At 31.4% G+C, this 18,592-nt stretch overlaps 3 protein-coding genes and 1 non-coding gene across 4 annotated transcripts; all 4 read right to left on the reverse strand.

Annotated features, from left to right (window-relative positions):
• Nucleotides 1-1,667: 1,667 nt before the first annotated feature.
• On the reverse strand, nt 1,668-2,476 carry LOC111292370 (large ribosomal subunit protein bL12c-like). The gene has a single exon (XM_022884722.2). It carries the CDS (start codon nt 2,401-2,403, stop codon nt 1,825-1,827), a length of 579 nt encoding a protein of 192 aa, XP_022740457.2. The 5' UTR covers nt 2,404-2,476; the 3' UTR covers nt 1,668-1,824.
• A 114-nt stretch (nt 2,477-2,590) lies between these two features.
• Nucleotides 2,591-2,662, reverse strand: TRNAP-UGG (transfer RNA proline (anticodon UGG)). Its single transcript has one exon. It is a non-coding gene; the product is annotated as a tRNA-Pro (tRNA).
• A 203-nt stretch (nt 2,663-2,865) lies between these two features.
• MDAR4 (monodehydroascorbate reductase 4) lies at nt 2,866-6,821 on the reverse strand. The gene is made up of 7 exons (XM_022885502.2): nt 6,611-6,821; nt 5,630-5,681; nt 5,011-5,091; nt 4,617-4,735; nt 4,111-4,330; nt 3,859-3,977; nt 2,866-3,710 (listed from the first exon to the last, which is right to left on the reverse strand). Exons 1-7 carry the CDS (start codon nt 6,728-6,730, stop codon nt 2,985-2,987), a joined length of 1,437 nt encoding a protein of 478 aa, XP_022741237.2. The 5' UTR covers nt 6,731-6,821; the 3' UTR covers nt 2,866-2,984.
• Nucleotides 6,822-11,137: 4,316 nt separating this feature from the next.
• LOC111292788 (MYB-like transcription factor EOBII) lies at nt 11,138-14,278 on the reverse strand. The gene is made up of 3 exons (XM_022885362.2): nt 14,041-14,278; nt 13,659-13,788; nt 11,138-11,712 (listed from the first exon to the last, which is right to left on the reverse strand). Exons 1-3 carry the CDS (start codon nt 14,174-14,176, stop codon nt 11,379-11,381), a joined length of 600 nt encoding a protein of 199 aa, XP_022741097.1. The 5' UTR covers nt 14,177-14,278; the 3' UTR covers nt 11,138-11,378.
• Between the last annotated feature and the right edge of the window lie 4,314 nt (nt 14,279-18,592).

An 18,592-nucleotide genomic window follows, 5' to 3' on the forward strand; every position in this document is an offset into this window, starting at 1 on the left:
TGAACATAAATTTTATCATATAATTTTTGAATAAAATATAATAAAAATACATAAATTATTAGTGTTTTATTTACATGACGTAATTAAAAAATTATAAAAAAAAAAGTTAGAAACTGAAAATCCTAAATTTAGCATGGACCCTCTCTATTAAGCGGATGATGGGAAATGCCGTCCAACAAATTTTGAGAGACCCTTTGAAAATTTCGCTGCAATCCCAACCCACACCCACCCCCCCCCCCCCAAAAAAAAAGAAGTCAACTTTCTTCTTTGTTAGTGATTGATGGGGGAACCAAGAAGCCTAAAATCCACGCACCAATTGGGACCATCTGTCTCAGTTACTGCATCATTTATTTAGTTAGAAATGGGCTTTTTTTTTTTTTTTAACTTTTTGTTATTCTTTTTCCATCTCATATATCATGTCCTTTTTTATTTATACAAAACAAAAAAAAATTGAGTTAAATCAAGTTTCGAGAGTCCAACTATTGAAATTGAGCTAGAAAATTGGAACAGGAAGTTGTCTTTTGCCTTACAAAACCATTGAATAATTGGAAAATGGATTAACTTTTTTCGGCAAAAGAAATCCTTAGAACTGATACGATCAGTCCAATGCAAACCAAAGTGCAGATTCGCAGTTTCCCCGCTCACCCGACAGCTGACTTATTATAATATTATAATTTCACATCCAAATATTTTAATATCATATCGATATATTTTAAAAATTTATTATAATATATATAAATTAAAATTTAAACTCAAATTTATAAAATATCTTTTATAAAATAAAATCATAAATTTTTTGAATCAAAATAAATAATATCTTATAAATTTAATGTAAATTTCTTCGTTTATCTTCTAAATTTGAATCAAAATGGATCCAGTTTTCGATTGATTTTGGGTAAGAATCTCTCTCACTGTGCATCCAAATGATGATTGCGTTGCATCTTTGGTTCTAATGCTTTAAACCAAGGTCTTAAAATTCAGAAAGAGATACAACATAGCAGAAACTATACAATGGTGAAGGTGACTGAGGGGATCCAAATGAATGCTGGAGCTCTCGGAAACACAAAAACTAGATTAGGTTATCATCATCTACAAGGGATGGAAAATCCGACATCAAATTCGAGTCTGGAATTGCTAATGGATGGTTTAAACAACTGGTAACTTGGATTAAAGCATGCATCATTCCTAACAACTTCAAAATGGAAACCACGATTCAGCTAAAATAACATGGTTTTACATCCAAATCAATGTATATGTAGATACATGCAAACTCACTTGTGTTGCAGAACAAAGACACATTCATGGAAGAACCAGAACCGAAACTGTTGTTCTTAATGGCCAAAAAAAGAAACTGTTGTTCTTGTCATCTCAAAATGCAATGCTTAAGACATGCAAACTCACTCGTGTTGAAGAACAAAGACATGCATTAAAGAACCAGAACTGAAACGATTGTTCGTGTCATCTCAAATGCAATGCTTAAGACCAAAAAAAAAAAAAAACTCAATCTTTGCCAAACGCAAACCAAATCAATGTTTGGTATTCAGTTTCACACAAAGACAACTAAAGTATTCAGCAAGAAACTACAAGAAAAAATACCCAAAATTCTCCTATTTTCATTAACAAGTTCATATTCAATCAAGCATTTCAACAAATAGAAGAGAAGCAACTAAAAATTTTAAATTGCATCAATTATATCGGCAAAAAAAAGACTTCAAAATACAAAAATCAACATTTAAGCTTTTTCTACTGTACTGAAAATTAATCTTACAAAAAAGGTACTTAAACAAAATCTAAAAAAAAAAAAAAAACCTTGAAAAGGTAATTCTAAGCAATAGAAACTTTAGCTCCAGCCTCTTCAAGTTGTTTCTTCGCTTTATCAGCCTCCTCTTTTGAAGCTTTTTCTTTGAATTTCTTCGGCAACCCTTCAATCAAATCTTTTGCTTCTTTCAAACCCAAGTTCGTCAGAGCCCTAACGGTTTTAATCACCCCAATCCTTGCATTGCTAGGAACCTCCTCGATCACCACATCGAACTCCGTCTTCTCCTCGACAACGGCAGCTCCAGCATCGGCACCACCGGGAGCGGCAACAGCGACAGCGGCGGGGGCAAATGCAGCGGCAGAGACTCCGAGTTTCTCTTGGAGATAGTCGACTAGGTTTCGGGCTTCTTCGAGAGTTAGGGAGGAGATTTCAGCGCCGAGTTTTTCGATCTTTTCAGGTGTTGCAGTGGCATTGAGAGGACGGAGTAAGTTGGTACGGTGGGTGAGGTTCGAGGGAGCGGTGGAACGGAGAGGGAATTGGAGAGAAGGGGTTTTGAAAAGGGGAGGCTGCGTAGTATAAGAGGATGTGGGTGGAGGATAAGAAAGGAAACGGAGAGAAAGTGTTGAGAGACTTGAACAAGCCATTTTTCTTCTTCCTTTGCTTTCTTTTCTTCCTTTGTTTGGAGTGAAAGAGTGAAGAGAGGATTAGGATAAGGGAGGAAAGAAGGGAAATCGAAGGATACAGTCCAAACTGTTATTGGTTGGAGGATGTAATTTGACGAAAATGACCTTGTAAAATGGAAGAATATAAAACTAGAAAAGGGGGTAAAACGGGGCGTTCCGAGAATCGAACTCGGGACCTCTCGCACCCAAAGCGAGAATCATACCACTAGACCAAACGCCCTGTTTGGATGCTTTCTCCCGTATGAAAATATTTATACATGTGTTTTATAAACTGTCACCTGGTGAATAGAATTCCTGGGCTGTTGGTACAGCTCTGTTATTACTGAAATATGGACATTGATTGGATGAGGAATGGTAATTGTTCAAGAATTTTGATGAAGAATAAGATTTTGCATTGAGTAATGATTTTGAGGTATCCATGGATTTGAGTAAAAATCAATGACATATATCAAGTATTTGGACAGACTTCTGTTCTATCAGTGCTACAACAGTGATGTTACAGGTGAAAATCAGAACTGTCTGATGTCGGGAAAGTTGATTTCTCACCACCTTCTGCGTCTCCTTCCGTACCAATACGCAAATGCAGCTATTGATGCAGCCACAACAACACCAGCAGTTGCATACCAGGGGAAGATGGGTTTTTCCAGAATAAGGCTAGAAGTGCTGACTTCCATAGGTGGTGTCGGCTGTGGTTTCTTACTAACTGTCAAAGCAAAGTTCAAACCCTGCCTTCCCAGCTCAGCCAGATCCTCAACCGCTGGTTTAAGCCTGGTGGCATTGGTTATGGCTTCATACTCTTCTTTGGTTCCTCCCTCGAGGAAAGAGCCAACAAGATGGCCCTTGCTTATCCAGTAAGCCCCAAAGGTACTCCCTGAGTAATCCCCAAAATGCACTGCCTCTCCTGCATTGTCTCCATAAAACTGCCAAGAAAATGCAAAGACTCTGGAATAGAAGAACGGCAGGTAGTCAAACTCGCCTGTTTTCTCTGGTTCCAAGATTGCAGCAACAGCATGTTTCGCAGATTTTCGGGCTGCATCAACATGCTCAAGTCTGCGGGTTTCACCAAATAGTTTGACCGGAAATGCTGCAACATCTCCAACTGCATAAACTGAGTTGTTGCTTGTTTGCAACTTCCCATTCACTTTGATCCCACCTTTCTCCAGTGTCAGTTGGCCTTCAAACAGGCTTGTGTTTGGGCGTATTCCTATGCCCACCACAACCATGTCTACAGGTAGCCGACTTCCATCTCTAAGATTAACAGCCGTAACCTGAAAAGTAACTCGATTAGCTAATCAACTAAAATCACGTTATGCTCCAAAACATAATGCAACTTTTAGTAAATAATCACGGTCCAAAATTATGCTATTATATGGCAAAAGAAATTCAACTATAAAACAGCATATTAATATAATTTACCTTCCCACTGGAATCAAATTCAAATGATGACAAGACAGTTCCTTTAATGAACTTAACTCCTTTAGATTGATAATAATCCTCATAATAGCTTGCAATCTTCGGTGAAAATAAACGAGCCACTGCAACAGAGGGAATATAACATCATTTACATAGAAGTGCTCTTTATCATCATGACACTTAAAAAGGAGAAAGAAAAAACAAAAGCAGTATGGTTTGATAAAGAAATGAAAAAATAGCACCATGAACACTCACTGCAATGTGCTTCAGGGAAAACCATGGTTACATTTATTTTATTGATCACCAAAGATGCAGCACACTCCATTCCAATGTACCCACCACCAATGACTACAGCATTTCCACCAGAACAAGATTGCATCACATTGACAAGGCTGTTTGCGTCTGCTAAATCTCGTAAATAGCATACATTTTCAGCTTCTGATCCACTCACTCCAAATTCTTCAAGCTTCAGAGCCTAGATTTAACAGATACAGAAAAAAAAATATAAGCCAGAAGTGCAGACATATAATGCATGAGGAGAAATATCAACAATCTATAAATCAAAGAACTGTGACAATAATAGGATAGGCTCCAATTTTTATGTTAACTCCTCCTGTTGAGTATAATACAACCATCATCGTATCCAGAAACATAGTTTTCTGGTTTTATGAGAAGTTATTCACATTTTGCCAAGAGAAGTAACACAGAGATCAAGTGACTATCCAAATCAAGAGAAGGCACTAGAAGATTAGTTTCAATACCCGAGCACCTGTGGCAATGATGAGGAACTTGTAACTTATAGTCTCCCCTGTTGCTGTTAATAGCTTTCTACGTCTCACATCAGCAGACTTAACTCGAGTTCCAAGGACTAATTCAATCCCTGAAAAAGAATAATAAGGTGTTTAGAAAAGAAAAATTCTAGAATTTAAAGGTTTACTTCTCTTTCTTTGACTTTATATACGAATGGAAAGAAATAAGGCCACTAATAGTTCATCAACATTTTCAATGATTTGAGATAAATTTTTAAACACCAGAAAGTTAGTGACCAACAATCTTGCAATGAAGCATCTAGCACAAGTTGAAAGCATATATTTTCAATAAGTATTTTTTTTCTATAATCTGGGTAAGTAAAAGAAGTAAGCTATGAGTATTTACCATGTTCCTTGTACCATTTTGGAGTTAACCTTTCCTCATTAGCACCAACACAAGTATGAAATGATGGAAGGCGTGCAGGAGCTGCATATTAATGCAAAATTTATCAACAAAAACCAGAGATAATCAGGATAAAAGAAAGATTGGAAAACATGTCTATCTAGTACGATTAGGATTATTCCATTAATTCAGGTAAAAGTTAGGAAATAGAAGGGCAAGAAACCAATGCCTACCCTGAACCAATATTTAGGATAATCCTTCAGCCTTTCACCCTAAGTATTTTCTCAAATCTCTCCTTATACCAAAAAGCCACAGATTGTAGGTTAAATCAACCGTTTCACTAGGTATTTTATCACTATCATTAGAAAAAAAAATATAATTACAGAGACTGCAAATTGATAAGCATGACATACAGAAATATAAAACCTCTAGTGTATAGACAAGATATTAGTTTAAAGTTAACAGTAGTTACCAAATATTACATTAAATTCATCCACTTCTCTACTTCTCTTTGTTTCTACAATCTTTTCCAAGTAGAAATGTTGTGCAAAAAATAAAATTGAAACCCAAAAGAAAGTAAGAAACAACATATATGGAGTATACAGATTAAAATGCTTCTTACATTCGGGAAGTAAAAAGCCTTTGCTCAAAGCAGGCCTCTCATATGGGGCAACCTGAAAAGAAAATCCATAGTCCTCTATTAAAATTGAGAAATTAAGGAATAAAAATATCAAGTACTAAAATCTTATCACATAACCACAAATCAGAAAGATAATTAGGAATCGGTAATAAGACAGGAATTAAGAAAAGATGATTGAAAGATATGTACAAAGAAATTGTATTGCATACTGTGCACAAAGGGTCAATACTTGTAAGATTCCAACCGGTAACTGACCCTAATGTCTAGGCTATTGTAAAGCATATTATATTAGATTATGCCAGTTTAGTTTTAGCACAATCCCAGTTCTTGTAGACAAAAATCGCTTCACGTCCATGGAAAGCGAGACCCTTAAGATTTTCTAAGTTACAGATAAATTAAGTTCATAAATATGGTATGGACCACAAAGAATTGGAAGCATAAGCAACTCTTAACTACATAATTGATTGTTGAAATTCCAATCACGTTCCAATACATCAATCCCATGCAAAATCCAAACTTCTTTCAGTAATATTATCTGCTTCATAATTCAATTTTCACATCCTATTCTCCAAAATCAATTCCATTCAGCTTTGACACAAATCAAATATTCAAACAAAACCGTTTCTAAGCTTTTGACCAAATCATAAAAATCAAGCAATACAAAAAGAATAAGTGTCTGCAAGAAAATAACATAGAAACAAACAATCAAACCAAGCAGTAAGTAAAAAAATAAAAATACCCAAATCAGCAAAAAGAAGTCTTTTAGTACATAAAATTGTATCATAATTCAAAAGCAAACAAAAAAAGACTGAATGTTGTAGACCAAGCAAAAATAACATAGAAAAAGAATCACCCAATTCAACAAAGAGTGAATACCCATCACAGATATGAAGAAAATAAAGCTGAAAGCAATAAACTTGAAAGAAAAAATTAAATAAAAAAATGAATTTTTCAATGACTCACCGGTTCTTCAGAAATAATGCAGAGTTCACCATGAGAAACCCCTCTTTTTGCAAATTCAACTGCTGCATATCCAGCTGCTACACCTCCTCCAAGGATTACATATACAAATGCTCTTCCCATCTCTTTTTTCTTAAAAAAAAAAAAAAAAAACTTTTTTTGCTCTATTAAGAAATTTCAATTTAGAAGCTGTTGGCATTTTTCACAGAAAACTCCATTAATAATTGAAGAAATAACAAGTTTTTACGGTTTTGTCCTTAATTGACTCTTGTAATACAAGGAATGAAAGTTGTCATTACCTAATAGGATCAGGGCCGTTGGTTGAGGTGGAATTGTGGGACCCATGTTGACTTAACACCACGTGGAATTTGATGCTTGTGTCTAAAGGTTGTGTAGGACCAACAAGAGGTGGATCTTGCCAATTGGATATTACCACGTGGAAAAAACGCTGCCAGGTGGTGATTGTGTTACATCGGAAATTGTGAGATGAAACTGATGATATAAACATCAAGCTGAGAAATAAATAAATAAAATGAATGAATGAGATTTTTTATTTTTTGATTATGTTAGAGGAAGAAGCCAAATTATGGAATGTGGATGAGGCTCTTCGGATCTCTACCACAAGAGGGATTTTATAATTTATCTTCTTCTAGTTTGTATAATTTCTTGAAAAATAAAAATGTAGGGATAATTTGTTATATTTTTCATGAAAAAAATAAAAAATTAAGTTTTTTTAATTAAAAGTTATTTTTTGTTGTTGTTTAGCATTATGTTTAAGTTAAAAATAACTTTTAAACGCAAAAATTATTTTAAATAGCAATGCTAAATGAAACTAAATTATATAAGGATATCTAATTAATTCTCATTTCATAAACAACATTTAATTAAAATCATATGTTACACATCCATATAACTACCATTTAAGGAAAAAAAATGTAATTGAGCTACAAAATGGCATTATTATTATATTTATAATTCTTTAGTATAGTATTTTATACATACATAACAAAAATTTTAAAAATTAATAAATTTAACTTTAAGGTAACTATGCCAACCATTTTATATTTTTATTTAAACAAAAAAAGGGGTTTTGATTCCTTTTTATAAGGGTATTAAAAATTCATGGAATCTAAGATATAATAACTTGAGAAAAAAAGTGCATGAAGACGACTAGGCCCAGTTGGATCAAGCCCAAATTTCAAGTCTTTGTTAATTTAGTATGGGCCTTGTTAACCTAAAATAAGCCTAATATTGAAAAGGGTTTAGCCTCCAAACACTTAGTGAAGGGCCAGAGTCCTGGTTGGGGTTTAGTTTCTTGGACCCAGGCCCAATTTTAGCCCAACAGGAAGGCTGACCCATATATTTTTAAAAAATAATAATAATAAAAAAGAAATATCAACACAAAATGTAGTAGACATGGGTTAAGAATGCTAAGTTTCTATAAAAGCTTATATTTGATTCATTTTATTTATTTAATTTATTAAATAAGTCCAATTTCGTAGTTGAATTTTAGTTCAAATTATAAGATTATACACATCGATCGATTTAAATTGATCTCTCTCTCAATTGCCACATATTAATTAAAATTCTACACAAAATGAAGTTTTGTTAAACTAATAATATGGAGTTGAAAGGGATTTAAATTATTCTATTTTTCTTGTTAAAAATCTTTTTATTTTTATTTTTATATTTGAAATTGTTAGAATTTAAACTTAATCACCGAAAGTAAGAATCTAACACTCTGCCAACTGTCCAAACAATTGTTGACTAGGAAAGCTAGAAAGAGGCATGACAACCAAGAAATCTTTAAACTACAAAAGAATACTCTAACATTTTCAAAGTTTATACAAAGGCACATGCAAAATATAGTGAATAGAGAGAGGATGGAAAGTAACAAATTTGGAAGTCCTTTAACACATTCCAGCTATGCGTTTGAATGCCCTTTCTTGCTATAAAAAAAAAAAAAAAAAAAAAAAAAAAAAAAAAAAAAAAACTCTCATTTGCATATATACAAATATTGTAGTCATCTTGTCACATGCCATTTGATGTTTGCTTCAATGATTTTTCCATTCAAATTAGTTGTCGGCGCCGGTAGCTTGCTCATTCACAAAAATGCCATAGATGAAGTCTATGACAATTACGTTATCAATATCCAAAATTCAAACCCTAATATGAAGTTGACATAAAATTTTTATTAGACACATCGAAATTAATTGTTGGATGTTAATATATTCACGTATTCAATAAAATCGTTTTCAAGGGATATATAGCTCAAAGATTAGAACTTTGGGATTTCATTTTAAAGGTCTTAAGTTTGAATCTCAAGAATAAATATTGTTGAAACTTTATTTGCTAACATTGTGAGATTGCCAAATGTATTTGCAAATTTTAATGATTAGATGATTCATGTAGGAATGGATGTTGTCCTTTTCGATGAACTAGAATTTGAATTGGCCTCGATCAAGAACATAAATGATCATCATGATAGCACTTGTTTTTCTTTTTTTTCCCAAAGTAATTATTTGATCAAGAACATTTGCCCCATGGCCGACCAATCATGTGATTTTTTCCTTTTCTTTCACATGGAGGTTTTCCTTTTGCTCTATTGATGATTTTTGCATATAAAACATGTGAATAAATAAAATGCATGGCTCAAATTCAAGCTCTTTTTCTTATGTTAAGGCAAGTAATTGAAAGCTCATGTTCTCTTTGATTTTTCCCATATGAGACACTGCAAAATCCGAAGGAATGGTGTCTTGGATTTATCTTCTTAATCCTTATTTTGGATAAAAGGTTGGGTGCTAAAGGGTTGAAGGTTGGTATATTGCAATTTGTCATCGATCCTATTTGTCATTCAAATGACCTAACTTCGTGCATGTTATAGGCGAGATATATAAATGATATAAAATTTTAATTTGCCAAGTTTGAAACTATTGCATTATATACTTTCTTTAACTATAAATTGAAGGAGTTTATTATGTATCTAAGTTCTATTTGGATCATAAAACGCACTTTCAGATATGATGAAAGTCTTTTAATCAGACTCTAAAATTGAATGGATCCCTAGTTAATGAGTTAGTAGGTATGCGATAATTGCTATTACTCTAAGCGATGGATAAGTTCATAAAAAAAGCTTTCTTTCTCGATCGATGAAGTGTGGAAATTCTGTCACCATGTGGTAACATGTTGAGCAAGTGGATGAGAAATATTAATGAGGAGCATGTGAAGGCTTCCTTGCGGCCACTGCAAGAGTTAGGCTCACGTCGGCCTTCTAGTTTACATGGCCATGCACAAAATTGGAAACAAATGCAAAGCAAAGCTGAAGAGTGCTATTTTCCCACGAGTATATAGCTTTTGAGATCCAATGAACGTGTCGATTTTCTATGGCTTTAGTTAGGTAACTCGTAGATATGTCTCTCTCTAACGTCAAGGTCATGGAACTTTTTTTTTTTTATAAAAGAGTTTGTGGAATAGGAAAAATGATTAAAAGTATTAAAATTTAAATCTCAAATATATTAGATATTATTTCTTAAAAAATTATTGTATAAATTAATTGAATTAAGTTTTAAATTCATCATTCTCATTAATTTGCATGCAATAGAAGATATATTGGCATATCGAACATGCATTTCCTTTAAATTTCTTAGGCTATCTTTATCTCGAAGCAACCATTTAAAGTAATTTTGGTAGAGTTTTACTTGGAAAGAAAGATAAAAATAATTGTAATCTAATCATCACTATTACTATATAAAGAAGTTTTTCATATATAATATCATTAGTAGGCCAAACTTAATTATAGAAAGAATTGAACTTGTCTCTTTGTTATACAAGGAACTTTCTTGAAAGAACAAGTGTAGGGATTTCAGTTCTTAATAATTATAGTTCACATAAACCTCAAAGAAACGATGAGTGACTAATTATTACATTACTATATAAAGTAAAGACATTTCCATGTTTGTTTTGCATCAAATATTTGTCTTTTTGTTTGGTTAGAGAAAATCCCACCTAATATTATTATCCTACTAATTAATTACTTATATATATATATATAACTAATCTTCACTAATATAATTAAAAACACATTTAACTTTAAATTAGTTTTTCTTAGATAAGGGTTGGAGAGGGGATGAAAGCGGATCGGAACTCCTATACCATAAGAAATCCGACATTCTAAATAGTTCGATGAACTTTTTGAACCAAAATTGTCGTTGAAGTTTAAAATATTACTTAATGATAAGATAAGGTAACAAAAATTATCTTAAGATGATAATGTAAGATCAAATCAATGGAATAGACTGAACAAACATAACATAACCTTTTTAATTTTGAGTGTAAACATCATATATATATATATATATATATATATATATGCACAATAACAAGCTTAATTCATTACCTTAATGAAAAATAATGCATCTTCCAACTTCTATACCATTTTGGCTATTCATTGTTATATTTTTAGTTCACATATGAAGATTTTGCTGGTTTATCTACATTTGAGGGAGATTATACAAAAGCTAAGAAATTAAGTGATTGAAAACTCTCATATATATATATATGTTTATATATATAGGTGGATATATAATACTATAAGATCCTATTACAAGCCATACTTGATCCAAATTATCATATTGAAAATACGGAGTACAATTCTCAACCTCAAATATAGACAAAAACTAACATTAATTATACAAATTAAGCACAATTAATTTGGACCGACATCGATGACCTATATATGCAATAGATCATGTAATCCTCATATAATATATATTTAGTCACCATTAAACAACTGCATGGACCAGATATCCTCCATGCTCCAATAGCTTTCTTGATTTGATGATTCAACTGTCATCTGTTGTCCTCCTGGAAATGCTTCAATGTTGTTGCAATGGTTAAATGATGATGGAGAGTACGTTTCCATGAAATCTGCAGTACTATTGCTAGGCAATTGGCTTGTGCTTGCTTGATGATCAAGTAACTCGGAATTACTCTGAGAAGAGCAAATTTCTGCTTGCTTATTAATGTGTTTCTGGATTCTAGTCCTCCAATAGTTTTTTATTTCATTATCTGTCCTTCCAGGCAGATGCTTTGCTATTTTAGACCACCTGTGCATATTTATGTAAGCAATTCTTCAATAATTAATCAAGATACTAACATCAAATAATTTTTTACTGATTTTATGTCTGCAGAAAGTTATAATCTAATGTTGCAAAATAAAAATAACCCATTTTTTATGGTGAAAATTAAAAACCAGAGTCCAAAGTCAAGGAGATACATGGAGTTACAGTCTTCCAGAGGTTCTCAAAATAAAAATCCACTTGCATTTACGGCTGTAGTTCAAATATGTCCTCTCAAATGGATTTACAACAGTTCCAGCTAGCTTAATTGTTCAATCTAAATAAACTTTTTGTTCTTTCATTTTCTCAAGAAATAGTCTACAATTTGACAACGATATCACTATATCAAGACAGTATTGGACCCTTTGACCTGAAATTTGTCCAACAACTGTACAATTAAAATTTTTTCCAATATTTTCTTCGGGCTTATGAAAATTTACAACAACAGTTACGCGATTTTTCAGTAGAATAATTGAACTAATAATTTCAGTATAAAAACTTCAAGTATATTAAAAAAAAAGAAAGAAAATTTAAACCACTAAGTCTAAATGCCACCTTTTGGTTGCTAGGATTAGTATTAAATAAATAACTGCAGACATTGAACATTTCTTCTTTTGGATCACATGCTAATTTGTTTTCCAGTGAAAACCACTATCCCTATCCTCTCTGGAAGAATTTTATATATATATTAAAGGGGGCCGACCATGTCTTAAACCAATCCAAAACAATAAGGTTTATGTCTACTTCAACCCGGTAAAAGAATGCTTCTTTTTCTTCCTAAAAGATATCTTAACATGTATCCAATTGGAAAGGGTTCAGCTTAAAATAGAAAACTTTCATTACCAATATGTTTTGCTAGCTGTATAACTTTTATATTTATTCGGCATACTACTGATTATATATATCATTACAAATATTTCACAAAATTCTTTATTTTTGTGTTTTTTAATATTAGTATAATAGCTTTTTTTTTTTTTTTTTTTTTTACAAAAGAAGCTATAAGTGCTAAAATTTGAATCACAAATTTGTTGAATATCACATCTTAAAAATATCTGCATGAATTAACTGAATTAAATTTCGAATTTATAATAGCTTTATTATAACAAAAGAAAATAAAAACAAAATTTATACTCGCGGTGTGGTGTATTCAAAGGAAGATTGATAAAAAATTGAGAGGAAGAATATATTTTGAAAGGGAAGAAAATGAAAAAAAATGTTCCTTGAAGAAATTAATTGGCTTGTTAATTAGAAAAAAAAAATTGAAAGGAAGAGATCGGAGAAGATAACTTTATAAGCTGAATTTGGTTGATCTGCCATGTAAAATCTATGGGGGGTAGGTCCAATATTTGTAAAATCTAAGCAAGAAAGGTAGGAAGAAGGAAAAAGAAGCAAATCCACCATTTAAAGCAAAATTCTCGAAGTACAATTTCCACACAGATGGGATTAAAACCTTCATAAATATATCAAGAAAATTCAAGAAAACAAATAAAATTATTAGGCATTTTTGGCAGCCATGAAAAATTCAAGAACTAAGGGAAGTTGTAAAAGAAATTTTGGAGGCCACAAAATTTTATGAAAAAAAAAAAACCCCATGTGTTTGCAAATCATTTTGGTGGCTTAGAATAACTCAAACCCCACATTGCTAAATTTTCAACAAAAGAGCAAACGTGGCCAAATATTGGATTTGGATGTACAAGTATATAGGCTCCGGAGAAGTGCACTTTTTCTCTTAATCAAAGCTATGAAGTCATGACACCAATGAAGAGGGAAGAGTATCTTCTTTTTATTTTGTTAGAAGAATATGAAGGGGTAAATTGATTAATTTATTTGTTTTATATGAGTAATGTGGATATAGTTTTATACATATCATAGTTTTTTTCTTTGGAACAATTATATATATGTATGCAATAGTTATCATAATAGAAAATACTAACCTGTTTCCCCACTTAGCATGCAGTTCCATGATCAAGAGTTCTTCCTCGAAAGTGATATTGCCTCTCCGGACATCCGGTCGAAGGTAGTTTAGCCACCGGAGCCGGCAGCTTTTTCCGGTACGTTTCAGCCCTAACAAGTGTTACCAATAAGACATTTTAGTTTTATCCTTAGGTTTACTATATATCAAAAGGAATTGGTATTATATATTTCAATGAAACGAAGCTTGAAAATTTTTTTATCATTCCCTTTTCAATGAAAATAAGTTCCTATATGATCAAAATGTTGTTCCTTTATCAAAGTTTTTTGAAAGCTTAAATTAAAAGTAGTTTCATTTCACCATATTTTGCTTACTATTATATATATATATATTTTATGATTTACCTGCAGCTTTTGCAAGAGAATTCCAAACACCTTCACCATGGTTGGCAATATAGTTGATGAGAATCAAATCTTCTTCCATGGTCCATGGTCCTTTTCTCACTTCAACATCTTGAGATTTGCATGGTTTTTTATCCATCTTTTCTTTTTTGAAAAAGAGAGAAACTAATTATAAGAAGCAAGAATATTGAGAGAGAGAGAGAATAAAAAAAAAAAAGAGATGATGAAGAGAGAGGGAGAGAATGTGATATAAAAGAAGGTAGATGGGGTTTTTATAGAGAAAAATTAAGTTAATTTTTTGCTTAGTAATCTTTTTGCTAATACCATAATTAAAGAAAAGCTTTTAACCTAACTATTGTGTTTATGATAACACATGCATGCATGGCCACATATTATTGATATATATTTTCGGGTTTATATATATTACTATTTATTATTTCTTGTGCATGTGACATTTTCTCTATTTACCTAGCCGTTTTTAGTATATTTATAAATTATATATAAATTAAGGAAATTGAGATTAAAAAATGAAGTTAAAAAGGCAGAAATTTTGAAAAGGCTAGAGGGATTTAATCATGCCAAAAAAAAAAAAAAACAAACAAAATAAATTAAAATTAGCTAAAAGATTGTAAAAGTAAGTATTATTATAATTAACTTATCATTGGTCTCTAAGCTGAACAAAATAAACAACATATATACAGAGCAAAAACTAATTAATAAACAACATGAAATACAAATCAAATTGTATTGCGACAAAATTTATATGATTATCGAACATTCAATATATGAAGGATAGGACAAAGTCTCAAGTTCAATAATTAATTCAAATATAAACAAAATAATTTGTTGAATAATATGGAGGAGCATATATCTAAAGGAAAATACAAGAATTGATTAATTATTACTACTCAATTCGACATAGTGACTAAGAATTTTATTAAAACAGATGAATTTTTTAAAAGGCCTCGAACAACTAAAAATGGATCAATATTTTTTCCTTTTATCTGTTTGGTAAGCAAGAATTATATATAGTGTTAATTACATCAATGTGAAACAAATTTATTTTATATCATTTTAATTTTTTAATTTTATATATAATTAATATTTTAAGACATTTTTATTGATTCAGTTGTAAGATGGTATGTTCAACTAGATTGAACCCGTATCCACTCTTGAATGAGCTCGTTTGGGCATTTATTAATTAGTACCACCATATCATTGTCCTGGCTCATCATTTCTTTTTTTTACAAAGCATGGAAAAAAAGATAACAGAATCCTTCAAAGAATATATCCAACGATAGAGAGATATAATTGCTCAAATTCAACCTTTTCTGACTAAGAAGTAAACAACTGTCTTGTTCGTAAACACTCTGAAGGTACCATATTATAAGAAAATGATGGGAAACACAACTAAAAACTTTGCTGACATGATAATATCACGGGAGATTATTGAAAATGCCATCAAGAATGGCAAGCTTGATAAAGGAAAAGCTAGTGGTGTCAAGAAAGGTGGATGCCTAAAAAGAAAGAAATTAAAGCCCAAACGATGAGTTTTGAAAGGCAACAATTCAAAAGTTATGCTTCATATCCACCTTATGTTCAACCTGCTTACTATTCTGCAATTAATAATATTGCACAATTCCCTTATTAGCCTCATTACCTAACCATGAATAATATCTACCGAAGCCCTCATCAACCAACCTTTCAAGCACTTACATATTGGTCTAATTCTGTCACTACACCAATTTCAAGACCTAACAATCAAATAAGTGATTTAAGGAGATCCATGGGTAATCAAAAGAGAGCTTGCATTGATCCTATCCCCATAACCTATACTGAGTTATTGTCAGAATTAGTCAAGAACGACTCGATGTCTCCAATTCTTTTAGAAGCATTGAAGCCACTTTATTTCAAATGATACAATGTTAATGCCACATGTGATTATCATAATGATAATGTGGGTCACTCTATAAAAAGTTTCCCCGCTTTCAAGCATAAGGTGTAAAGTTTAATTCGAACAGGCATGATGAGCTTCAACGAATCAAGAGAGTTGAATGTATATAAAAGTTTTTTGCCTGATCACCCAAGGGCATAATTTTGGGAAGGATATGAAAATGCTGATTAAAATTACTTATCATATTAATTTTTTTTGGAATAATAGACTTCTTTTATGTACTTGAATTTTATTTTATTTTTCATTATTTTAATAAAAGTGACAGATATGATACATTTTCATGAGACCTCATTTTTTATGTGAATCACCATCACATGCTTTTATCTTTTTATGTCCATTCTAGATTTTAAATAATGAATATTCAAACAGTTATGACAATAATTCAGGATTCAATTTTGAAAATATCTTTCATGTTGATATGATTGATAAGTTAAAATTGTTGGGATTGCTGAATAAAATAAGATAAATTTGTTAAAAAATTTTACTCATTAAAAGAAAAAAGTGATATAGTATGTGTCGTAACGATTTTGGAGCCGCCTGATGAATTTGAAAACGAAAATAAAAGAACGAAAAAAATGAAAAATGGAGTCACCACCAATCTTTTTTGGCTAGGTGCGATTGGCCACCTATCAAAACATATCCTTTTAATGAAATCTCAAAATTAATTAAAATTTATTAAAAGGATAATTTTAGGGTCTACGTAACAGTCTGGGTTCGGGAGTCGGTTACATGTGGGAAAGGATTAGCACTCCCACAGCGCCCGTTTAAAATGGTATCAATTAACTACGTGTTATCCTTTGATTTTGATAAAATACAGTCCCATTTTTGGTGTTTGAAAAATAATTTTCTTGATTTATTCATTTATTTAAAATTTGTTTTTAATTTTTTTAATTTAAAAAAAATATTCGAGAAAAATAAATTTAAACCTTTTTATTGAAATAATTCTTAAAATGTTCCAGTGCGTTGCTAACATCAAAATAACTTTTTCTCACCTAGAGATTTTTTAGGCATCACTTCTCGAAATATCTTAGAATCTCATCCTCAGAGGTTCGAATTTACTTTTCGTAAAAATTATGTCATGTATGCAATGCAAAATGTTATCATGTTAATGCACAAATTTTATTAATTAATTTTATTTGATTTTTTTTATTTTTAATTGAAATTTTGAAGAAAAATGAATTTTATTATATTGAAGATTTTCTATAAATATTCCAATACACTGGTAATATTAAAAAAAATCTTTTCACCTAGGGATTTCGTAAAGCATCACTACTCGAAATACTTTTAAAATCTCATCATTGGATAAAATTTTCTTTTTTCTTATTTATATTATTATTTTATATTATTAATTAATTTTTATTTATTATTTTATAAGAAAAAAAATTTTTTATTGTATTGAAATTTTTTTTATAAATACTCTAATACACTGAAAGTATTTAAAAAAATCTTCTCACCTAGAGATTTCGTAGGTATCATTACTTGGAGTACCTCTGAATCTCATCATCAGATAAAAATTTTTTTTTTCTTTTTTTTATTATTTTATAAGATTTATTCTAAAATTAATATAATTATCAAAAACTTTTATTATATATTTTATTATTAATTATTATTATAAAACAACAAAAAATTACTTTACTAAATTTAAACATTTTAATATGCATAAATATTAAGAATAATAATTAAAATAAAAAAAAATAATATATAAAATATAAAAAAAATTCAAAATTTTTTTTTATTTGAACCAGATCGATCAACAGTCTGGTCAACGCGCTGTTCGGTTCGATGATTCAACGGTTCGATCGCGTTCAATGGTTCAATTTTGGTCCGGATCGGGTTCAGCGATTCAATTTCGGTTCAGTCAGACCGATCAGAGGCTGATGAAAAAGCCGATCATGGGTCCAGTGCGTGGACCCCAAGTCTGATCATGGCTTGACGCATTGATCTAGTGCTTAAAACAACATCGTTTTGAGCGTTTATTGAAACGGTATCGTTTTGGCTTTGACAGTTTCTATAAAAGCTAAAAAAAATTTTTTTCTCTCATTTTCTCTTCTCCCCCTCTCTCTCTACACTCAGAGCTTTTCTCTACCCGATTGGGATTGATGACCGTCAGTCGTGACGATCGTCATGGTCCTCGCCAGCGATGAGCTCCGACCGTTATCGCCAATGTTAAAAAATTTTTAAAAATACCTACGAACTCGTCTTAACCCCCTGAACACAGATCTAACCTTTTTTTCATCAAAAAATGACCCAAACGGCCTAGATCTACTTTTGAAGTTTTGGTTAAAACTTTTTCTCTTTTTTTTTATTATTTTTTTTGTATTCTGACTTGATTTTTTTTGCAGGTGTTTTTTTTTTTTGGGCGGTGGGTTCTCGTTCCATGGGATTGTTTTGAATTTTTTTTGGTGTTATTTTTCTGGCAGAAAGCTTTTACAGGATTTTTTTTTTTGGGTTTGATCAGGAGCTCTATTTATAGAGCTTCGACAGTGCCTTGTACTTGAGGGAATGGCACAGAGCACGGCATAGGGGCGCAAGCATAAGCCCTATGCCTTTTTTATTATTTTTGTCTGATTCGACAGTGGTAGGAGCTTAGGCGAAGGTAGT

This window comes from Durio zibethinus, chromosome 10 (assembly GCF_047325235.1).
Source record: "Durio zibethinus cultivar Kanyao isolate XHJ-2024 chromosome 10, ASM4732523v1, whole genome shotgun sequence".
In the NCBI taxonomy this organism is placed as follows: domain Eukaryota; kingdom Viridiplantae; phylum Streptophyta; class Magnoliopsida; order Malvales; family Malvaceae; genus Durio; species Durio zibethinus.

Coding starts and splice junctions, on each gene's coding strand:
- MDAR4 (XM_022885502.2), bottom strand. CDS start 6,730: ATGGGAAGAGCATTTGTATATGTAATCCTTGGAGGAGGTGTAGCAGCT. Junction 5,682..6,610: donor GCATTATTTCTGAAGAACCG/GTGAGTCATTGA, acceptor TTTTCTTTTCAG/GTTGCCCCATATGAGAGGCC. Junction 5,092..5,629: donor AGGCTTTTTACTTCCCGAAT/GTAAGAAGCATT, acceptor ATTAATATGCAG/CTCCTGCACGCCTTCCATCA.
- LOC111292788 (XM_022885362.2), bottom strand. CDS start 14,176: ATGGATAAAAAACCATGCAAATCTCAAGATGTTGAAGTGAGAAAAGGA. Junction 13,789..14,040: donor TTCTCTTGCAAAAGCTGCAG/GTAAATCATAAA, acceptor AACACTTGTTAG/GGCTGAAACGTACCGGAAAA. Junction 11,713..13,658: donor CATGCTAAGTGGGGAAACAG/GTTAGTATTTTC, acceptor AAATATGCACAG/GTGGTCTAAAATAGCAAAGC.
- LOC111292370 (XM_022884722.2), bottom strand. CDS start 2,403: ATGGCTTGTTCAAGTCTCTCAACACTTTCTCTCCGTTTCCTTTCTTAT.